The 21,390-nt window shown below is 46.9% G+C and overlaps 6 protein-coding genes across 7 annotated transcripts; 5 read left to right on the top strand and 1 right to left on the bottom strand.

Annotated features, from left to right (window-relative positions):
• Positions 1 to 800: 800 nt before the first annotated feature.
• Positions 801 to 3,482, top strand: LOC6538748 (organic cation transporter-like protein). Its single transcript, XM_002099227.3, has one exon. It carries the CDS (start codon positions 1,215 to 1,217, stop codon positions 2,919 to 2,921), a length of 1,707 nt encoding a protein of 568 aa, XP_002099263.1. The 5' UTR covers positions 801 to 1,214; the 3' UTR covers positions 2,922 to 3,482.
• A 1,082-nt stretch (positions 3,483 to 4,564) lies between these two features.
• Positions 4,565 to 6,745, top strand: LOC6538747 (organic cation transporter protein). The gene has a single exon (XM_002099226.4). The coding sequence runs from the start codon at positions 4,866 to 4,868 to the stop codon at positions 6,513 to 6,515; it is 1,650 nt and encodes a 549-aa protein (XP_002099262.1). The 5' UTR covers positions 4,565 to 4,865; the 3' UTR covers positions 6,516 to 6,745.
• A 935-nt stretch (positions 6,746 to 7,680) lies between these two features.
• LOC6538746 lies at positions 7,681 to 9,743 on the top strand. Its single transcript, XM_002099225.4, has 3 exons — positions 7,681 to 8,149; positions 8,209 to 8,391; positions 8,806 to 9,743. The coding sequence occupies exons 1-3, from the start codon at positions 7,770 to 7,772 to the stop codon at positions 9,677 to 9,679; spliced, it is 1,437 nt and encodes a 478-aa protein (XP_002099261.1). The 5' UTR covers positions 7,681 to 7,769; the 3' UTR covers positions 9,680 to 9,743.
• Positions 9,744 to 12,027: 2,284 nt separating this feature from the next.
• Positions 12,028 to 16,522, top strand: LOC6538745 (organic cation transporter protein). The gene is made up of 7 exons (XM_002099224.3): positions 12,028 to 12,886; positions 14,211 to 14,657; positions 14,726 to 14,880; positions 14,938 to 15,106; positions 15,167 to 15,308; positions 15,383 to 15,536; positions 15,601 to 16,522. Exons 1-7 carry the CDS (start codon positions 12,771 to 12,773, stop codon positions 16,128 to 16,130), a joined length of 1,713 nt encoding a protein of 570 aa, XP_002099260.1. The 5' UTR covers positions 12,028 to 12,770; the 3' UTR covers positions 16,131 to 16,522.
• LOC6538744 (elastase-1) lies at positions 16,430 to 17,734 on the bottom strand. Its single transcript, XM_039375644.1, has 6 exons — positions 17,589 to 17,734; positions 17,379 to 17,526; positions 17,220 to 17,324; positions 17,002 to 17,120; positions 16,746 to 16,941; positions 16,430 to 16,681 (listed from the first exon to the last, which is right to left on the bottom strand). Exons 1-6 carry the CDS (start codon positions 17,716 to 17,718, stop codon positions 16,534 to 16,536), a joined length of 846 nt encoding a protein of 281 aa, XP_039231578.1. The 5' UTR covers positions 17,719 to 17,734; the 3' UTR covers positions 16,430 to 16,533.
• A 396-nt stretch (positions 17,735 to 18,130) lies between these two features.
• On the top strand, positions 18,131 to 21,358 carry LOC6538743 (uridine-cytidine kinase). Of its 2 annotated transcripts, XM_015193516.2 has the most exons (6): positions 18,131 to 18,571; positions 18,682 to 18,827; positions 18,885 to 18,982; positions 19,049 to 19,097; positions 20,821 to 20,952; positions 21,110 to 21,358. In XM_015193516.2, exons 1-6 carry the CDS (start codon positions 18,195 to 18,197, stop codon positions 21,223 to 21,225), a joined length of 918 nt encoding a protein of 305 aa, XP_015049002.1. In that variant the 5' UTR covers positions 18,131 to 18,194; the 3' UTR covers positions 21,226 to 21,358. The 2 variants fall into 2 exon arrangements, with proteins under 2 accessions (XP_015049002.1, XP_002099258.1); XM_002099222.3 differs by lacking the exons at positions 20,821 to 20,952; positions 21,110 to 21,358 and adding an exon at positions 19,456 to 20,508 and having other exon boundaries at positions 18,133 to 18,571.
• The last annotated feature ends 32 nt before the right edge of the window (positions 21,359 to 21,390 follow it).

Below are 21,390 nucleotides of genomic sequence, written 5' to 3'. Positions count from 1 at the left end.
CTGTAGAAAAAGTATATATAATTGAACTTCTCCAACTTTGTAACACTAGACTTTAATGTGGAAAATACCTAGCACTACGAGTCAGTGAACTTATAGATACAGCTGTATAAGTAGTATGTTCTATGCTTTTAACAGGAAGGGGTATCCCCTAGTCGCCACCCTCAGCTGCAGCCATCTCTTCGTCTTTTTTGCGAGAGCCGCTTAATTGTCTGCCGCAGCGCAGCTCAATTGGAAGTGAAAGAGAGCGCGCGGGGGGAAGTCTTGAGTGATTGAGAATGTGATCGTGATCGCCTGATTGACGAACGACTGCCATCCGATGTGGCAAGCGAGTTTCCACTTATGTACATATGTGCATATGTATGTATGTAACATTCCAGACGGCGAGCGGCTGTGCAAATGGAAATTGGTAGAGGATTTCCCGTTAAGCGGACGGGGATCGGTGTAATGTGCTACCAACACGAGTAAGGGTGGCTGCCAGCCATTTCACCACCTACTTACTCCTCGTCCAAGAGGAGAGTGGTGGTATCTGCCACTGCCACTGTCATTGGTATTGGTGCCTTGGCATTAGGAGAGCCGTTCTCCCGATTCCAACGATTCCAATGATTCCAACGATTCCAATTCCACTGAGAGTGCGCATGCAGCCGGCGTTTGCGTTTGTTTGCCCGTTCTTCTGTTCGCACTTAACATAAACAGTCGGATGGATATATGCGCGTAACAGAGAGGGTCCGATATATAGCCGCCTTTCGTTGGCCCTGTCGGCTATTGCTATGAGCTATTGCTGTTAGCTTCGGTTTGGTTTTGCTTTGGTTTGGATATTCAGTTCGGTTTCGTTGGCCCGAGGTGACGCATCTGGATAGCGGAGTGCCGGTTTCTTGCGCGCAGTAGCCTTGTTTCCAGTTCCACCGCGGACTCACTTCCTCTCCTCCTCTGCTGGCCAACGTATTTTGGCAACACGTGTTGGCCGATAATTGCCGGAACCGGCTCTCTCTTTCGCTCTTTCCCTAGGGAGCAAAGTACACGTCAGAGAGTCTACTAGTATTTCTGTGGAACTTGCGAGTGCGTCGACATCACGAGATTGTGCCAAAAAAGCATAGTGTTTCCGATTTTGTGATTCATTGTACCGGCGCCACTCGACGAAGTCAGCTGCGCGAACGGAATCTAATACTCAGACTCTCGTGGACTCCGGACAATAGTGTTGAGTGTTTAGTGTCGCCATGGGCTATGACGAGGCCATCGTCCATCTGGGCGACTTTGGACGCTACCAGAAGATCATCTACTCCCTCATCTGCCTCACCTCCATTCCAGTGGCCTTCCACAAGTTGGCCGGGGTGTTCCTGCTGGCCAAACCCGACTTCCGATGTGCGCTGCCCTTCGAGAATGGCAGCACCTACGAGCTATCGCCCCACCTGTGGAACCTTTCGTATCCGCTGGACGAGCGGTGCTCCTACTACGATGTGGAGTACTCCGAGGCGTATCTGAATGGCAGCATTCCGCGGAGCAGCAACAACACCAAGAGCTGCACCAGCTACGTCTACGATCGGAGCAAGTACCTCAATAGTGCGGTGACCGAGTGGAACCTGGTTTGTGGCAGGGATTTCATGGCTGCCACCAGTGATTCGCTCTTCATGCTGGGCGTGCTCCTGGGCAGCATTGTGTTTGGCCAGCTGAGCGACAAGTACGGAAGGAAGCCCATACTCTTCGCCTCGCTGGTCATCCAGGTGCTGTTCGGTGTTCTGGCCGGAGTTGCTCCGGAATATTTCACCTACACGTTCGCGAGAGTGATGGTGGGTGCCACCACTTCGGGTGTTTTCCTGGTGGCCTATGTGGTGGCCATGGAAATGGTGGGTCCGGACAAGCGCCTGTACGCCGGCATCTTCGTCATGATGTTCTTCTCCGTGGGCTTCATGCTGACGGCGGTCTTTGCCTACTTCATCCACGACTGGCGCTGGTTGCAGATTGCACTAACTCTACCCGGACTCATCTTCATGTTCTACTACTGGATCATTCCGGAATCCGCCCGCTGGCTGCTCTCGAAGGGACGCAAGGATTGCGCCATCGCCAACATGCAGAAGGCGGCGCGATTCAACAAGGTGGAGATCAGCGATGAGGCATTGAGTGAGCTGCTCGATGAGGGTGAAGACAGCGAGGAGAGGGCCAAGCAGAAGCTGGAGGATTTGGAGCAGGTTGAGGGACCGCCGCCCTCCGTGTGGGATCTCTTTTGCTATCCCAATCTGCGGCGCAAGACGCTGCTCATCTTCCTGGACTGGCTGGTGACCAGTGGCGTGTACTATGGACTCTCGTGGAACACCAACGACCTGGGCGGCAATGTGCTGCTGAACTTCATCATCTCGGGTGCCGTGGAAATACCAGGCTATATATTCCTGCTGCTCACCCTCAACCGCTGGGGCCGGCGATCGATCCTGTGCGGCAGTTTGGTGATGGCCGGTCTCAGTCTCCTGGCCACGGTCATCGTTCCGGAGGAGATGCACACGCTCATCATCGCGTGCGCCATGCTGGGCAAGCTGGCGATCACGGCGTCGTATGGCACCGTTTACATATTCTCCGCCGAGCAGTTCCCAACCGTGGTGAGGAATGTGGCTCTGGGCGCCGCCTCCATGGTGGCACGCATTAGTGGCATGATGGCACCATTCCTCAAAATGTTGGCCACCATTTGGAAGCCACTGCCGCTGCTCATCTGCGGATCGCTCTCCTTGGCGGCCGGATTGCTCTCGCTCCTGCTGCCGGAGACGCACAACAAGCCCATGCTGGAGACCATTGCCGATGGCGAGCGCTTTGGCAAGAAGACCAAGGGCGATGTCTACCTGGAAACGGGCCAAGAACTGCGAGTACCCGAGGCGCAGCCACTCAAGGGATCAGGCGAAGCGAATGGATCAGCCATAGCCAATGGCCACAAGTACTAGAAGAACTTAAAAGTTTCCAGAATTTACCGAACTTAGAGACTACAGGGCATCTAGAAGTCGGTCAGGCCAAAGGCAGGGCATTTACCTTTAGGGAATAGCGCAAGTATTATACAAAATTCTGAAATCTCACACGTAACCAAAAACGAAAAGACCAGACAACAACAAATTGTACGTAAAAGAGAAAGGGTAGCAACTAATAGATCATGACCCTTTAAAAGAAAGGGTAGCAACTAATAGATCATGACCCTTTAAAAGAAAGGGTAGCAACTAATAGATCATAACCCTTTAAAAGACAGGGTAGCAACTAATAGATCATAACCCTTTAAAAGAAAGGGTAGCAACTAATAGATCATAACCCTTCAAGCATTTAGCCGGGTAGTGAGGAGCGGTCTTATAAAGGGGGTTACGATTGCCGAAGATTAGGGGCGGTTTTCCCCGGAAAATCAGCTGGAAAATGCCCCGTGTTGCTGCATAACTTATTCCTATACCTATGTTTAACTTTAGCTTACCACTTATATGTAGTAGATGATTTTGAAATAAACGTATGTACTTTTCCAGAGATTAATTAGTTTTTCCCCTCCTCTTCTAGCTGACTGACCCCTCGTAAACCCGGAATTCGAAACGTGTTTCCGCTGTGTTTATTTTCGTAGTCGTTGCTTATCAGCGCCAAAAACACGAGACTCTCAATCGAAACTCACTTGATAGCCATTCCAAATCACGAGATTGCCAAGTGCTTAGTTATACATGCAATCATAAATAGCTGAAAGCAGAACTCATATAGCTTGGAATGCGAATCATAATCGTACGATTCTTGGGGCCACCACATAATGTTGCATTATTCACATCTTATTCACATCTTGACCTTCAGCTTTTTTCTACGTGGCTGCTCGTAAAAGTGGCTCTTCTATTTGCAGTGCACCATTTTCGAGTACACTGCCACATGTTCTTGGCACTTTTCAATTAATATTTAAACAAGCCAGCCCATGTTTGAGATAAGAAACGGAAGTATACAACTTTTAAGAGAAATCGACTTGAGGGAGAGAGACTCGCCACTCGATTAGAAGAGCAGTCTGTGGAAGAGTGTGTAGTATCTATAATACCATATACCTACTATCAACACACAGACGTGGTCGCAATATTAGTATACGCTACTTGGAGTTGAATGATCTCGATATTCCAGTTTTTCATATTAATTTTCATTTCATTTTCATTTATTAGACAAATTCTATTAGTTTGTTGTGAATCTTTGTTCCGCTGGCAGACAGCTTGGAATTCGGTGGACTCTTTCTTTGGTCAGAAGACGTTCCTGCGGACAGCAATTGACAGCGTACGATGTCCAAATCAGTGAGGCAGCTGCCACTTCCCCGTCTCCCCTCCTCAGCCCCGATTTCATCCCCGTTCTGAAATGGAAGTTATTGATTCTATTTAGAGTTTCCCAATGCGCATCGCTGATCAATAGATTGGCCACGGGGTTGAACGGCCGGCGGCAGCGAAGCGCTGCTCTACCACACGCACATACGCACACACTGATAGACTTGTACCGCTCACACAGACACACTGATAGACTTGTACCGCTCACACAGACACGCTGATAAGGCGGGCGTTCTGTTCTGGGCTCGCACAAACCCTCGATGCTCTCTGTGTTTTCAGTCTGAGACTGAGGCAGCTGGCGAGCGGTTGATCGCGCGCTCCAATTCAGTCCGAGATTCGCTGGTCAGAGATTCGCTGTGCTCCGTCATAGTGCTGCTGCTGTGGCAGCTGCTGTTGCAACCTGGTTCCGTTTCTCCAACCAGATTGTTGCACAATCGAACGGGTTCATCGGGCGTATACGCAACGCAGAGGCGTTAATACGTTTATAAATTGCGCATACGTCACGGTGACGCGTGTCAGTTATCGTACGACACCGGCGAACCTCAGGTGTTACACCTGGCACCACTCCACCAAATGGGCTACGACGACGTCATCACCCACCTGGGTGAATTTGGACCCTATCAGAAGCGCATCTACTATCTCCTCTGCCTGCCGGCCATAGTCTGCGCCTTCCACAAGCTAGCCGGTGTCTTCCTGCTAGCCAAACCCGACTTCCGATGTGCGCTGCCATACGAAAATGGCAGCACCTACGAGCTATCGCCCCACCTGTGGAACCTTTCGTACCCGCAGGACGATAGGTGCTCCTACTACGATGTGGACTACTCGGCGGCGTATCTGAATGGCAGCATTCCGCGGAGCAGCAACAACACCAAGACCTGTTCCCGCTACGTCTACGATCGGAGCAAGTACCTCAATAGTGCCGTGACCGAGTGGGACATGGTGTGCAGCCGCAGCCTGCTGAGTGCCACCAGTGACTCGCTGTTCATGCTGGGCGTGCTGCTGGGCAGCTTCATCTTTGGCCAGATGTCCGACAAGCTGGGACGCAAGCCCACCTTCTTCGCCTCGCTGGTGCTGCAGGTGATCTTCGGCGTGCTGGCTGCCGTGGCGCCCGAGTACTTTAGCTACACGATTTCCCGGATGATTGTGGGCGCCACCACATCGGGCGTCTTCCTGGTGGCCTATGTGATTGCCCTGGAGATGGTGGGCTCCTCGTATCGCCTCTTCGCTGGCGTGGCCATGCAGATGTTCTTCTCCGTGGGCTTCATGCTCACTGCTGGCTTTGCGTACTTCATCCACGACTGGCGTTGGCTGCAGATTGCGCTGACCTTGCCGGGATTGCTCTTCCTCTGCTACTACTGGATCATTCCGGAGTCGGCCCGTTGGCTGCTGATGAAGGGTCGCAAGGATGAGGCCTTTGTGATCATCGAGAAGGCGGCCAAGGAGAACAAGGTGCAGGTGCCCAATGAAATCTACGAGCAGCTGGTGGACGAGGTGGCCGAAAAGAAGAAGCAGGACGAGATGGCCGCCTCCCAGCCGGCGGCCACCGTGTTCGATCTGCTCCGCTATCCCAATCTGCGCCGGAAAACGCTGCTGATCTTCTTCGATTGGTTTGTGAACAGTGGCGTGTACTATGGACTCTCGTGGAACACGAACAACCTGGGCGGCAACCAGCTGGTTAACTTTGTGATCTCTGGTGCCGTGGAAATACCGGGCTATACGCTGCTCCTCTTCACGCTGAACCGTTATGGTCGTCGCTCCATCCTGTGCGGCACCATGCTGGTGGCCGGGATCAGTCTGCTGGCCACCGTCTTCGTGCCGAGTGACATGGACTGGCTGATCATTGCGTGCGCCATGATTGGCAAGCTGGCCATCACCTCCTCGTATGGCACCATCTACATCTTCTCGGCGGAACAATTTCCGACGGTGGTGCGGAATGTGGGTCTGGGCGCCTCCTCCATGGTGGCGCGCGTGGGTGGCATTCTGGCACCGTATCTCAAACTGCTGGGCGAGATCTGGCGCCCACTGCCGCTGATCATCTGCGGCGCTCTGTCCCTCACCGCTGGATTGCTGTCCCTCCTCCTGCCGGAGACGCTGAACAAGCCCATGCCGGAGACCATCGAGGATGGGGAGAACTTTGGCAAGAAGCCGGCGCCGCAGGAAGCTGCCGAGGAGGGCGGCGGGGACCAGGAGCTGGCCGGGATGCTCAACGGAAAGTCGAGCTAATTGGAGCTGGCCGGGCACTTAATCACTCAATCTACACTGATGGCCTCAATTGGCCAGCGTTCTGGTCATTCCAACGAATTTAAGCATTTAGGCATTTAGGCATTCTGCGCACTTTCATTTCTTCAGAGATGTATATTTTTTTAATCATTCCATTTTCTCAGCTCTATTTGTTTACATTTGTTAACCTTTGCAAGCGATTTAATAAAAGTCACGCACATTTAATATATTAATATTTAAATCGTATTTGCGAACCAGTCTCTGTCTGTTCAACGAACTTTGTGACCACTTTGTTTATTGAGGCGCGTCTCAGTTCGTAAAACGACCATATACAATTCGCTCATTAAAAGAATTAGGTCTAAATGCTTGGCTGATAAGAAAATTCCATAATCTCGTTGAGTGCAATCTTCTAGTGCACTTGCTCAGCCAGCAATCTTATGGCTCCATATGGAAACATTAAAATTTTGGAGTCATTAATCAAGTTAATAGCGTATGCCTTCGCATATCAGTGGCTGTGATAAAACTGATTACTGTCAGCGCTGTCCGTTGATAAGCGAATCAAAGCCACAGAACTCATATGGCCACCACCATAAGTACATGTGTTCGATTTAATGGACTGATCAAGTATCTCTGATTTATGGTTCAACGAACTTAAAGATACTAGCTCCCAACTTTGCACGCTATTTGTACTATTTTAAACTACTAAACTTGTACTATTTAAACTATTTTAAACTATTTTATACTATTTTATACTATTTTATACTATTTTATACTATTTTATACTATTTTATACTATTTTTACTATTTTATAATCATTATAAAAGTTATTAGTTCAACGATTTTTTAATTTTTATATTACTAACTAACTTGACTAATTCGCCGATAAAGAGTTTTAGCTTTGATTAAACTTATCGTGCATGTGAATTGTGGCGTGATTCGGTCGAGCAAATGGGTTATAAATGAAAACAAGAGGGAATGCTGTAGTCGAATGCTCCGACTACCAGATACCCGTTACTCAGCTACTGGAACTGCAAAGTGCCAAATTACTCCTCTTATTTAGCATTTTAAGCGTTTTTAACCAGGTTCCACCTTTTGCAGCGGTGATCAAGCAACAGTTTTAAAATTCAGCCCAAAAGTATGCAACACGTCAGAGCCAACGCTCCCAAACTGTGCGAAGCATGTCAAACTGTCTAGGCGGAAGTTTTCAAATTGCTCAGAGTGAAATGAAATGAAAATACAAATTTTTGGCCGTTCCAAATGGATTTGCCCTTTGGCACACAGACTCCGGAACTAGATGTACTGATTGTGGGCGGAGGTCTCTCGGGCCTGACCTCTGCCCTCAAAATCCTGGCCATGGAGAGCACCCTGAAGGTGAGGCTCATCGAGGCGAGCGATGGCCTGGGCGGCCAGATGGGTCAGAATGGCATACGACTGGTGGATGGAGCACAGCAGGACATGCTCGCCCTGCTGACCCTCGTCCACTTGTCACCGCGTCGGCGGAGGAGCATCAATGGCAGGCTGCGCAGATGCTGGGATCTGGATCGTGGACTCACAGCTCTGCCGGCGAAATTCGAACTGGGACGATACATCGAGATGCTGGACCTGCGGATGCCCAAGTTTCGTTCGAAGCGTTTCAAGTGGGTTGGATACCACAGCAATGCCTTTGATTTCCATAGACTTAAGTATGATTTTTCAGTCTGCGGGAGCGAGTGTCCAATATGGAGCAGCACATCTGCCACCATTTGTTCTTCAGCAAGTCGAGGAACTTCATGCTCAGCCTGGTGGAGCTGGTCTGTGGCGTTCCGGCCAGTGAGGTGGACTACGATGTCTTTATGTCCATCTGCAGCTCCTGTGGTGGTCTCAAAATGCTGATTGATTTGTAAGTTGGATTAATCTAGCATTTAACTTAGAAAACTACAAAGTATATTTATACCTAACGAATACTTGATGCCTTTTTTGATGATGAATGATTACAACATTGTAATATTTGTGTCTCACTTTTTGAAAGAAAAGGTGTGCAAGTGCCTATAAAAATGGTTAAAAATAGCAAATAAAGCACAAAGGCAGTAGTAAATATAGAATACATGTTTAGACAATGAACTGAAAATCAGATTCATTCTGACAGCTAGTTCAGATGAAATTGATTGATTGCCCGACTTGGAATAGTTATATTTTATAGGTCACGTATGTGTCAGCATAATCATACTACCGTAGATCCAAAAGGTGTTATATGTATCCCGCTTAGCTACTTTTAATGACCCTATTTAATGATAGTTACACCTCCCGTATACAGCTACTTCACCTACCCGAGTAGCTTCTATGAGATATCCACTGAGATGCTGATCGAGAGCATTTTGGAGCAGCTGCAGTTCATCACGATTACGCTAAACTGCAGGGCCGTGAGATTGGACCACTACAAGAACTACGTCCAGGTGACGGATGATCAGGGCAACAGGCACACGGCACAGGCTGCCATCCTGGCCATTCCCTGGAACAAGGTGCAAAAGTTGGAGTTCGTGCCACCCATACCCACAGCCTATCAGCCGCGGACGCCATCCAAATCTGGCCAAAGGCGCCGCCAGCTGATCAGCCAGTTCCGGTTGCGATACGGCAAGTCCGTTTGGACGGATCTCGGCTACTCCGGTAACTTTCTCAGCGCCCAGCCGCTGCTGGTCAGTGGCCACGAGTGTCGCCTGTCCAGCTTTTGCGGCTACGTGCTGCACGCGCCAGAGGATCAGGACGAGGTGCTGCAGGATGTCGTCGATCTGCTGGCCGAGCATTTTGGCGAGGAGATGCGCCAGCCACTGGAGTGCCAGTGCCACACGGACGAGCTGAATGCGGCGCAGCACAAGCCGCAGACCAAGCCCTGGCATCGGGTCATCTGGTCCAGCTCCTCGGCCGTGGGCACCAGCTATCGCAGCCTGATGGGCGGCGCGGTGCAGAGTGGCTTCCGTGCGGCGGTGAATGCCGTCTTTGTGGTGCGACCCCAGGTGGTCAGCTGGAAGGATATGCTCGTGGAGCGGCCCAAACTCGCCCAGGATGTTGTTGCCAGCGGCAGAATCCGCGGACTGCTCAGTCGCCTCAATCTCTACAACGTCACCTTCTACAGCTTCTTTGTGCTCGGACTCATCTGGCTGCTGAACTTGGGCTATGCCAGGGCATTCTGAGGGATAACCACAACTACATATATCTGTACCTTTAGCAATTAAAGTGTTGTTTTTGAATGCCTCATTGGAGGAGCTTGAGTCGGAGTCTTGGTCGGGATTAGTCTCTATTAAGTGTGCTCATTTTAGCAACTGTGTGGATTTCTATGAATTCGTGAACAATTCCGGGCAATCATTCACTTAAGCTTCGCCAACGCCTGGATGTCTAAATTGTGCTGTCGTTATAAGTAGAAATTATCATCTCAAAGGTTTCCATGGAATGTTCTGTGTGTGGGGTAGTAGTAAATGTAAGTAGTTAAGAGCACATTATAATACATGTAGATCATTTGTAATGTGCAAAATCATTTAATTACAATAAACTGATATAAACTGATATAAGGCCAGTTTCATTTGCTGTGCTGTATTTAAATTGGGCTTGAGTCGCCTTAAATTGCAATATATCTCCGTACGACAATGCATATCACATTATAAAGCATTCGGGGCGATTGCGTTGATGGGTTGATATTATTAGATTAGCTCTGAATGGAACGTTGACCGATGAAAGTGGATAGGTTTGGGGTAAGTAAACGAGAATACCCTGCTATATAAATAGTACACATCCGCAGCAAGTTGCACGTGCGTTTGGAAAACAATGAAGCTCTGGACTGGAGAAATAATGCCGGGGTTCAGCCCAAAACGAATTGCTAATGGAGGCACGCCCATGTGCATCACAACGAGCCATCAACCGAAGCTCCAATTAAGACTAGAGTGTATAGTGTCTATAGACTATGGCTAAAACCGTTAGTAGGTACGACTAACTAACTAACAGATGAATAGAATGCGCCTGGGAAGCGAATTGAGCCAAGTGAACAAGTGAGCAGCAATTGCGGCAAGGCTGAAATTAGAATGCGATAACAAAGGAAATCATAATTGGAATGCACGGGTTATTACGAGTATATATGTATGCCCCACAATGTGAACCTTTCCCCTTTCCCCTTTCCCCTTCAATGCCAATCTGCATCTGCTGCCGCAGGGTTAGCAGGCAGTTAAGATATTGACGTCGATCGACTTCTGATTGAGCTCAATTGCCAGCTCTTGGCCAGCTGAGCAGTTGATAAGGCGGGTTAACCTTAATCGAATCACCTGATAGTGGGGATCACTGCGTAGAGATCTGGTTCGGTGCCATCGCCGCGTTTCAAAGTTCCGGTTCGAGTTGGTTTTTCACTACAAACTCTATATTTTCATATATAGATAGATGCCCAGATTCATTCACAAACTAGTCGGGAGAATATCAAAATATGAAAGTAGGCATTATTTTCACATTGTACGAGTATACAATGTTGTCATTCAGAAGTGCGCTCTTTTTTACTCTTTTTTTCTTTTTTGCTCCTCGGGAATTTCGACTCGAAAATACAAAAACTCAAAAACACAAAATGTAAACAATACGCGACTCTCGAATAATATCAAGAAAGCAAAGGGGGGAAAATGAAAATGGTAATGAAATTCAGAGACAACAGCACCAAACGGCCTGTTAATGTAAATATATCGCGGGGTTCGGGCATTGTAATGGTATCATGGTGTCTATGAGAATGGTTTTGGGAGAGGTTCCAAGTACGAGTGCGATATGTGCCATATGTTCAAGTGTTCGGCAGTGTATTTACATGCCTTCGTGTTCTGCTACGCATTTTTAATGAGAGATTTCCGAGTGAAAACGTTATTTTTTGGTAGAAAATTGTGCTAAATTATTTATGAACCAAGCATTTTCAGCTTGACATGTTTTTCACTTTTAAATAACATAATTTTTCGGCAGCTTAAAAAGGTTAATAACATTATTGTTAAGGAGATGACCAAGCGAAATAATCAGTTGTTATTGCATTAGTTCTAAATAATCGTTGATTTTTGCAAATGCTCACATCTGAGTTCTAATTATACGTTTATACTAATTCTGGAAATTTGACAACAGCTGCCACACAAATCGCGCAATTTTCGACAATTGCTGTGTTTTCAAAAATATTCAATTGTTTTTTTTAAAAATCAGCGTTTGTTTGTGGAGTGCGCACTTATTGACATTCGCTAAGTATTGCTCTCTCTTTGGACGCCCAACGAGTGTGATTTCAATTTTTATAATATTTTTTTGTTGATGTCTGCCACCCGAATTGAAAAATGTAAGAAACATAAGTCCGCGCATTTGGATCCCAAAGAGCCGAACGATCGCGAGCGAATCGGCGCTACTAAGGCACTGACCGAGTGCGATGTCAGTACCGCCCCAGTGCCTGCTCCTCCTCCTCCAACTCCTCCTCCATCTGCCCCCCAATCCTTCAACGGATCGGATCGGCGGCATACAAAACGCGGCGATCGGCCTCCCGTGGGCTTAGTTTGTGAGACGCTCCCGAGGCGACAAGTAGTTGATAGCGAAGATCGGCGAAAACCGGCAGGCGAACGCAACTGCACGCGTTGCACCACCAAAACTCATAGCTACAAGGCAGTGAATAGAATATAACAACAGAAAAAATATATCATTTCAATTTCATTTTGATGTTTATTTTAACTTGGGAAAAATTCGGTTCGAGAAGAAAAACAAGCGCGTAGTAAAAGCAGAGCGAGAAAAACGTGTCGCCGTCCGTCAAAAGTGAAGCGCTCCCATGTGCTGCATTACCAATTGAAAAAACATAAACAGAAAATAGAACCAGAATATATAAACTACATAGATAAACAGCCGCAACAATCACACAGACACCCAAAAAAAAAAAAATAAATAAATAAAAAGTATATATATGACGAGCTGCAGTCGAGGGCGAAAGTGAAAGTTATATACAAGTATATAGCGATCGAGCTGTTATCTCCAGCAAAGAGCGCCCAAAGTGAATGCACTGCATTCCGGATCGGATCTAAAACACTTGGTTCCTAAGCCCGATTCGTATCAGCATTCAAATCCACCATCAGAATTCAAAAATAGATTGCACAGCCAAGGAATTCAAGTTCAGTGGCAGCAATCTGCACAATTCGTTTGCGTGGGGTCACTCCTCTGCCTCATACAACATCATTATCATCTTCAGCAACTGCAGCAACTGCAGCATTTCGCATTTTGCATACCCCAAGTAGCTGGTAACCCAACATGACTCAATCCAAGGAGAATCCGGAGAAGAATCGCGAGGTGATCAGCGAGGAAAGCATGAAGGATCTGCTCACCAAGCAGCTGGAAGTCGTGGGCAGTGGCGGCGCATTTGTGTGGTAAGTTGCTACACTGCGAGAAAATCAATTCCATTCTTAGTAGTAAAAACTGCACAATGGGAGCAGCTGCTAATTTGGGTTACAACTTCTGGTGCCTTTATACGTATCAATGGGAATAGAGAGGAGTCATATTGCTGCCATAATGCGATCGAAGTTGAGGAAGTCACTTTGCCACTCGGCTCGAATCACGTTCCACTTGACCCAGTTCGTAATGAATGCAGTGAAGCAGCTTTTGGAAGGCTGAGTGCTTAGAATTCGTTGACATTACTCAGGGTGGTGCACTTTTCTCCGCCAACTTGACTAATACAGATTTAATTGGTTTTTCTGCTTGATTGAGCGCTCTGAAAGGCTATAATCCCCTTTTAGCCATGAACTAGTCAGCGCAATTAAAACTTAAATCAATTAGCTTTTTTTTACCTTTTTGTCGCAGCTCAATGAGGTATGCTATAGAGAGAAACACCAGGAAGCCCTGGATTTGTAGACTCATCCAGCTGGAGGAGCTCCAATCGAGGGGCCAATGGTCATTTGAGTGCTCGTCGGTGTGGCATTTCAATATAGCACGGAAATCTGGCCTATCAGTGTGTGTAGTAATACATTTGCACTCGGCTTAATCGTAGTTTGATAAGGCATAAGGCACTCCACTCACTTGTGAATTGAAATCGGGCGATGTGGGATCGAGTACCGGTTCCATTACCCAGATCGCTACGGGGACATGAAGCCACTCGCCTCTGATATGATCTCTGAGCTTCGGCGTAGAGGACGTTCAACTGAGTCACTGGAGGAAGTCCTACTAGGCAGTGACTTTACTTGACTTGACTTGAATGCTGATGATTTGTCGCGGAACTTTACGTGGCTGTTTTTAGTGGGTGGGGGAGTCACGTGAAACTGAAAATCGGATGGATATGTAAATAATGCGCACATCGTTCCGGTTGCCCGATTTGTATAATGATTAACGTTCGCAGCAGACATATGCTCTCTGGCGAATCTTAAACTGCCATTAACTGATTATGTGATCAGCATATATGTATGTACATATATACATAGATAGACTAACGAATATTTCGCCCACAACCTTCACAGCTTTGTTTTGAATCCATTGTTGTGTGATGATCGCTGATATTATTATTTGCATTCCGATGAGCAGTTAGCCAAGCGGTGTCAATGTGCCACCAATTCGATTGGAGTTGCGTGTTGTAAACAATTTATCCGGATGCGAGTTAGAGTAACTGCGAAAACAAAACCCAATTAGCAGCAAAGTGAAATATACCCCATACCTAATTGGCAAATTACCGAGTGTAACTCTTACTTATCTCCTCCTTATTAGGGCGATTTTCTTTCTGTGTGTCACACCCAACATACTGAATGGATTCCATGTCTCCTCCTATACTCTGCTGGGCCACCTGCCCGATGACCAGTGGTGCGGCATTCCGGAGCTGCACGCCACCAACTGGACGCTGGCCCAGCAGCGTGAGATTGCGGGCAAGGGATTGGATTCGGGCGGCTGCACCGTGTGGGACTGGAACTATGGCCACCTGGCCAAGATGTCCTACGAGGCGGCCAGGAACCACACCAGTCATCTGTCGCAGATTTCCCAGCCGGCGGAGGTGTCCTGCCGCGTGAAGGGACAACATGAGTTCGCCCATCCGGAAACCACCTTCGTTGCGGACTGGGATCTCACCTGTGACAGGAGCATACAGCGCACCTCCGCCCAGGTTTCCATTTCGCTGGGCAAGTTCTGCGGTTCCTTCTCCTTTGGCATTCTGGCCGACAAGTGGGTTTTTGCCATTGCTCCTTGCTATGATGATTAGTAATGATAACTGATGATTGGTTTGCCTGCAGATTTGGTCGCAAGACCTCGTTCACCCTGGGCGCAGCCTTCTTCATCGTGGGCAGCTTCTTCTGCAGCTTCTCGCCCTGGTACAGCCTCTTCCTGGCCGGACGTTTCGCCCTGGGAGCAGCCTCCTCCGGTCTGTTCTATCCCGCATTTACCATGAGTAAGTTCGTAACTATGTTTCCATAATTCTTTCATTAGTTTGTGTGTTTGGTTTTAGTTGTGGAGAACATCTGCTTGAAGCATCGTTCCTGGATGTCCATCGCCTTCTCAGCCTCCTATCCCGTGGGCATGATCATCCTGGCCATTGTGGGCTACCTCATCCAGCCGTGGAGGCATCTGCAACTGGCCCTCACCATTCCCTCGTTGCTACTCATCCTAAACTGCTAGTGAGTGATCCTAGTCCCTAATATATTTATCACTCCTGAAACGAGGATCTCTTCCAACAGCTTGATGGTTGAGTCACCGCGCTGGCTGATCACGAACCAGAGATATGATCGCGTCTACAAGATTCTCTTCCGACAGCCCAGCCACTACCAAGTTCAGCCCGCCGCTGCAGCTCCATCTCCAGTGGCCAGCGATAAGAAGTCGGTGAGTGCAAAGTCCCTGAGTTCAGTGCATCTGATTGCCAAGTGGAGTGCTCATGGAATATTCTACCATTGCAGCTGGAGCCCGTGGAGGGCTTCTCCTTTGGACAGAAGCTCAAGAATGGTCCGCTCAAGTCCATCATTGAGCTGTATGCCAATGGCCGAGTGCGCAGGATGATCTTTGCCTCCTATTTCATGTTCTGCGTCACCTCGCTGAGTTACTATGTGACGGGTGGGTTTACTCCATAAGGATTTGCACATCTATTTTATATCATCCAATGTTTCTCCCAATGCAGCTCTCAATGCCGCCAATCTGTCGGTGTCCAGGTACCTGTACATCATAGGCACCGGTCTGGTGGACATACCCTCCTATCTCGTCCCAGTGATAATGCTGCGCTTCACGGGTCGCCGCCTCACCACCATGTTCCTGTTCATGTGGACGGGCGTGTCCTTGCTGCTGGTCCTCGCTGTGCCCGCCGGCAGCACCACCTGGATCGTGGCCTTCGCCATGCTGGGTCGCTTCGGCATTAGCGCCACCTACTCCGTGGTCACGCTCTACACTGCCGAGCTGTATCCCACCCAGATACGCAACTCCGCGCTGGGCACCTGCTCCACCTTCGCCCATGTGGGCTCCATATCGGCACCGTATGTGGTCGATGTCCTGGGAGCTCTGGGCTGGTACATTCCAACAACGATTTGCGGCTGCTGCGTTCTAGTAGCTGGCCTACTCACTCTCACACTTCCGGAAACGGGAACGGGCAAGCTCTCCGACAAAGTGGAGAGCAGTGCGTCCTCCACTCCCACGGAGCCGGTCGAGAAGCAGTAGGTTAGTTTCCATTTCCACGACTACATGTGTCAGCAGTGCAAATCGAAACTCTTTAAATTTGTTTAACTACTTTTTAAGGAATACCAAAATAGCTATTACACCTAAAGACTTCTGTACCTCCAGCTGTAGCTTTCGCTATTTCAAATGTTTTACAATCAGAAAACACTTTTGTGAAAATCATTAGAGGTGGCTCTAAAGAAAAGACAGAACTGATAAGCAAAGTCGTGAAAATGGTTAGTTAGTCTAATATAAATCTAGCTATATGTATATGTATGCCTACAGTAATTAAGCGTAAGTTGTTAGTTTCTGCTATTCCTGCATTGTTTAAGTAAATATTCATAATTGTTTTTTTCTGTTTGATATCGCATAATAAATATACTATTTATACGTGATCGCCAGAGATCTAGGACTGCATCAGTAGTTGGACCCAATCGTAGTAGGGTCTGGTCACCGTATAGATGCTGGGCATGCCCTGGATGCCGCAGGTGAGTCCGTGGGACACCAGACCGTAGATGTAGTCCTTGCCGCCATATGGACAGATAAGAGGACCGCTTTCAATTGGAACAAAATTAATTAGGCATTAAGCTTGTTGAATACTGAAGCCAGAAAGCTTACCCGGAATCCCCTTGACAGGAGTCCTGATTGTTGCCCAGGGCACACACCGTATTTGCCCCATTCTGTGGCGCCCAGATGTGTCCAATAATATCGCGGCACTTTTGGTTGTCAATCACGCGAACTTCTGCCTCGAAAAGTTTCTTTTGACAAGGACCCGCGTGCTGTGTGGCTCCATAGCCAATGATGCGACAGGATTCTATGTAAAATAAGGATTAGTATCGCACTCTCCCAATTGAGTTGCTGATTATATTCATACCATTTTGGTCCGGTTTCATGCCATGTGGGGGAAGTTGTGCGTACTGCAAGCCATTTCCTGGAGCACTCCAGTATCGACGTTTCATATAAAGCAGAGCTATGTCATTCCGAAAGTTGGATCTGCCATTAAGATATAAAAAACTCTTTAGAAAAGAGTCTCTCTAAAATAGAAATCTCCCTTAAAGGGGAGTATTAAACTTGACTCAAGTGATTACGCACGGTTGGAAGTAAATATACTCGACGCTCTCCAGACCATATGGCTCCAGCTGCCCAATGTTTTCAATATTCTCATAGCCAATAAAGGCGGCAATGTTGTGAATGTTTCTTGAAATACAGCAAACTAGATATAGTCAATATATTAGGAGCATTCCAACTTACTTTCTCCAAACGCAGTGAGCTGCGGATAGAATCCAACGATCGCTTATTAGGCTGCCACCGCAAAAGTGCTGATAGGAAACTCCATTCGTTGTATTACCCGCGATTACATCTTGCAATGAGACCATGAACGGATATTTACTATTGCCGCCTTTAAGTGGAAGTGGAGCTTTAAATTAAAGTTCTAAGTGGTAAAATGTTGTAGTGTACTGCCCACGGTTGACACGATCCGACCTCCGACAATGGGCACCGCGTGACAGGATTTGAGCACAGAAATTACAAAGAAACTGTGGAGAAGCCAGTAAAAGCAACTAAGCGGGCTGAGATCTAAAGCAGCCTTCATAGTTGGGCTTTGAAAAGACACTGGCATATGACCGCCAGCAGATTGCTAATACAGAAACAGTTACTATGCAAATACAGGTACAAAAAAGCATTCTCAGGCATTCAAACAAAAAGCCAAGCTGTGCAAATATTTCCAATTCCAATGCGCTAGTAAATTGTTTTCAAATCTCAACGCGCCGGCGTCATCATGTTCCATGTATGTGTAGATTTGGCATTCACTATTTGCTCAGTCATAAAATTAGCCAAATAATTGTATTCACAAAAGTTTTAATATTAGCTTAATTAAGAAAAAAGTAACGTCTTTTTTTGCAATTTTTGGCTGTGTGGCAGCACTGCACTTCCGGTGTATCGATAACCGTGCCCCTTAGCGGGTACGATACTCGAGATACCGATAGTATTTTAGTGGTAATCCCATCTCGAAAGTAATCAGCTGTTGCGTGAAGTAAAAGCATTTGATTTTACTATTGTAAAAGAAAAATGCAGGATTTGAGGAACGCCGACACGCTGCGACTGCCAAACGGCGACGGAGCAGCGGCCAACGATGAGGTCAAGTCGCCGTTCCTGATCGGCGTGGCCGGCGGTACGGCCAGCGGCAAGTCCACTGTGTGCAAAAAGATCATGGAGCAACTTGGCCAGGCGGAAATGGATCACACGCAGCGCCAGGTGGTGTCCATCAGCCAGGACAGCTTCTACCGCGAACTGACGCCCGCGGAGAAGGCCAAGGCACAGAAGGGCCTCTTCAACTTCGATCATCCGGATGCCTTCAATGAGGAGCTCATGTACAGCACGCTGCAGAACATCCTGAAGGGCCACAAAGTGGAGATACCCAGCTACGACTACCGCACCAACTCGCTGTGAGTTTTACCATAAGTGGATGACTTAGTTCTTTAAAGTGTATGGTACACGAAGCTATCTACCGAAGTTTAATCTCATAAGTTCTAATAATAACTTGCTTTTCCTTTAGCGACTTTGAAAACGTTCTGGTTATCTACCCAGCCGATGTGGTCTTGTTCGAGGGCATCCTGGTGTTTTACTTTCCCAAGATACGCGAGCTGTTCCACATGAAGCTGTTCGTGGACACAGACTCTGATACCAGATTGGCGAGGAGAGGTAAGTCGCGGTTTTGCAAGATTACAATAACCAACATAAGTAAGAAACCTTTTTTAGTGCCACGTGATATCAATGAACGTGGTCGGGATTTGGATGCTGTGCTTACCCAGTACATGACCTTCGTAAAGCCGGCTTTCGAGGAGTTCTGCTCGCCCGTAAGTTTAACCCATGCTACATGCGCCATATAATATAACTAATAACTAAGACCCTGCCCATTTCAGACGAAAAAGTTTGCTGACGTTATTATACCACGAGGCGCGGACAACACAGGTGAGGCAGCAGCACCCACACTCCTATCCACTTTAATTTACTTTCTATGCGCCCACAATACACACTCTTACACATTAAGCGTTTGTAGTGTTTCGTTGAGTTGGTTGCCTATAACCATAGTTTTAGCAATGGTTCTTTTGTTTCTGGTTCTATTAATCCGTCTGGGGACAACAAACCCTTATCACACAGACTGCTTGATGTTTACATATATACATATATATATATATAAGTATTATATGCCAATCAACATTTCTCCTCCCTATTTGTTTTTCCGTCATCTCTGTTAATTGTATCTCTTGCGTTACTATTTTTGCGTTGTTTTCGTTTTGTTCCTGTTGTTTTATTGTATCTCTTGCAGTTGCCATTGATCTTATTGTACACCATATCGGGGAGATTCTCGCCACTACCAACAGCGCACAGCACAGCAACACAATCAGGGTAGCGGCGTCTAGCATGAAGCGAGATCACTAAACGCAAATATAAACTCGCTTCTGAGGCGGCCAATTCCTCGTCCTAGCGCCGCGTCTTGAGCTTGTACTAATTGCCAAAAAAAACTAAAGTCCAAAAGCTAAAGACAGATATAGAAACCCGTGGCGGCGCAGCACACTAAGGCAAATGTCCATTAATGAGCGCCGGCATCGCTTCTCATTTGGTCTTCTCATCGTAACCGATTAACGTAGTTTTAAGATTGAAAAGTATCTTTATCTTTAGCATCTACTCTTGCATTTGTTCAACAATACATGGTAGTGTGTATGTAAGCTCGTTTCCGTTCATCCAGATAACCCAGCCCAACCAAGCGAATGCGATTCCAGTCTTAAGTTGTACAAAATTCGACAGTTAAAAGTTAACCCTGGTGCCTAGACCCAATTGGCTTTCCTCCGAGGACTTAAGCACTCTGTTCACCAAACCACACATGTTACACATATAACTATTGTATCTATATTCCGATGCCCGATACTTTGAAAACTACTCTTATCCATTTCTGGTTTGTGAATGTTAGTATAAGCAATAACTTTATTAAGTTTTATAAGCAGCATTTTCTTGAATTTTCCAAATATTTTGTATAAACTCCCGACTAGATTGTGTTAACTTTTTTGCAATTAAGTAGCTTTGCAAACACAATTAACTCATTCGTTTAACTCATAAATTTTGGTCATATACTTTATAGATGTTCCTATGAATTGTTCCACTTAATACAACTAACTATATATTAGTTTAAAAGCAATATTAATAACCAAAATTCAATGGGTTACTAAAAATTAGCTTCTAGTAGCATAAGTACCGGGCATCTTAGAAGTCGAAACATGCGACTTTAGTGTTATCGAATCGCGAATCCCTCTTAAACACTTTAATGCAGTCTCAAATATACAAATGCAAGTCAGTGATTAGCCTATCAAGGCGTGAAGATAAATTGGTGTTTCATTTAGTAAGTACACAAGCAGTTTATTGTAAAGCACACTTACTTCAGTCACAAGACACAGTAGCATACCAATTAACAGAAAATGCCGCCCAGCTTAGATGCGTTTAGGTAATAGATCCCACTAACTAGAGCTAGAATAAGTCCTGGGCTTAGACTAGACCGCTTGGATCGGCGGAGCTCGTGAGGAGCGGCAAGGTAAGTGGATTGCTCCACATTGAGTTGCAATGCTTACGATGGTGCAGCATTACGATTTAATTTAACCAAATGGACTGTGAACTAATTGCCCACTCTTTTCCTTTTCAGTGGCCATCGACTTGATCGTTCAGCACATCCGTGATTTCCTAAACAATCGGTCTCGACACGGATCCACCGGGAATATGGCCCTCTATATGAACCTGGATTTGAATGCGACGGGTGGCGGTTTCGCGGGCCCAGGTAAGGCCACCATCCAAAAGGCGCGTCCCCACTAACCATCCGCTGACTGGAGTGAATCATCCGGATTCGGATTACTAACCACCCAATGCATGCAATCGGACACTTGCTGTGCTGTATATATAGTATCTTCTGTTATGCTTTGTGTTTCCCCGTGAAGATGGCAGTAACCTCGGCACCTACAACGCCATCCGAAGATTTTCCACGATCTGCAAGGAGCTCAACATGCAGGGCAACTACTTCTTTGAGACAAATAAGAACCTGCCGTACCACTAGGATGGGATGGCGTGGGAATTCCCGGAGCAGTACAAGACAACACGACGCACATAGGAGAATGTTAATTATCTAACCAAATATTGTACCCATAGACATATTTTTTCAGTAAACCGAATTGATTGTTGATGATAAATATTTATGTTTGTCGAAATACTGTTAGTTAAC

The sequence above is a fragment of the Drosophila yakuba genome, chromosome 3R (assembly GCF_016746365.2).
Source record: "Drosophila yakuba strain Tai18E2 chromosome 3R, Prin_Dyak_Tai18E2_2.1, whole genome shotgun sequence".
Lineage (NCBI taxonomy): Eukaryota > Metazoa > Arthropoda > Insecta > Diptera > Drosophilidae > Drosophila > Drosophila yakuba.
The sequence above is the reverse complement of the archived record's forward strand: the minus strand, read 5'-3'. Positions and strand labels throughout refer to the sequence as shown.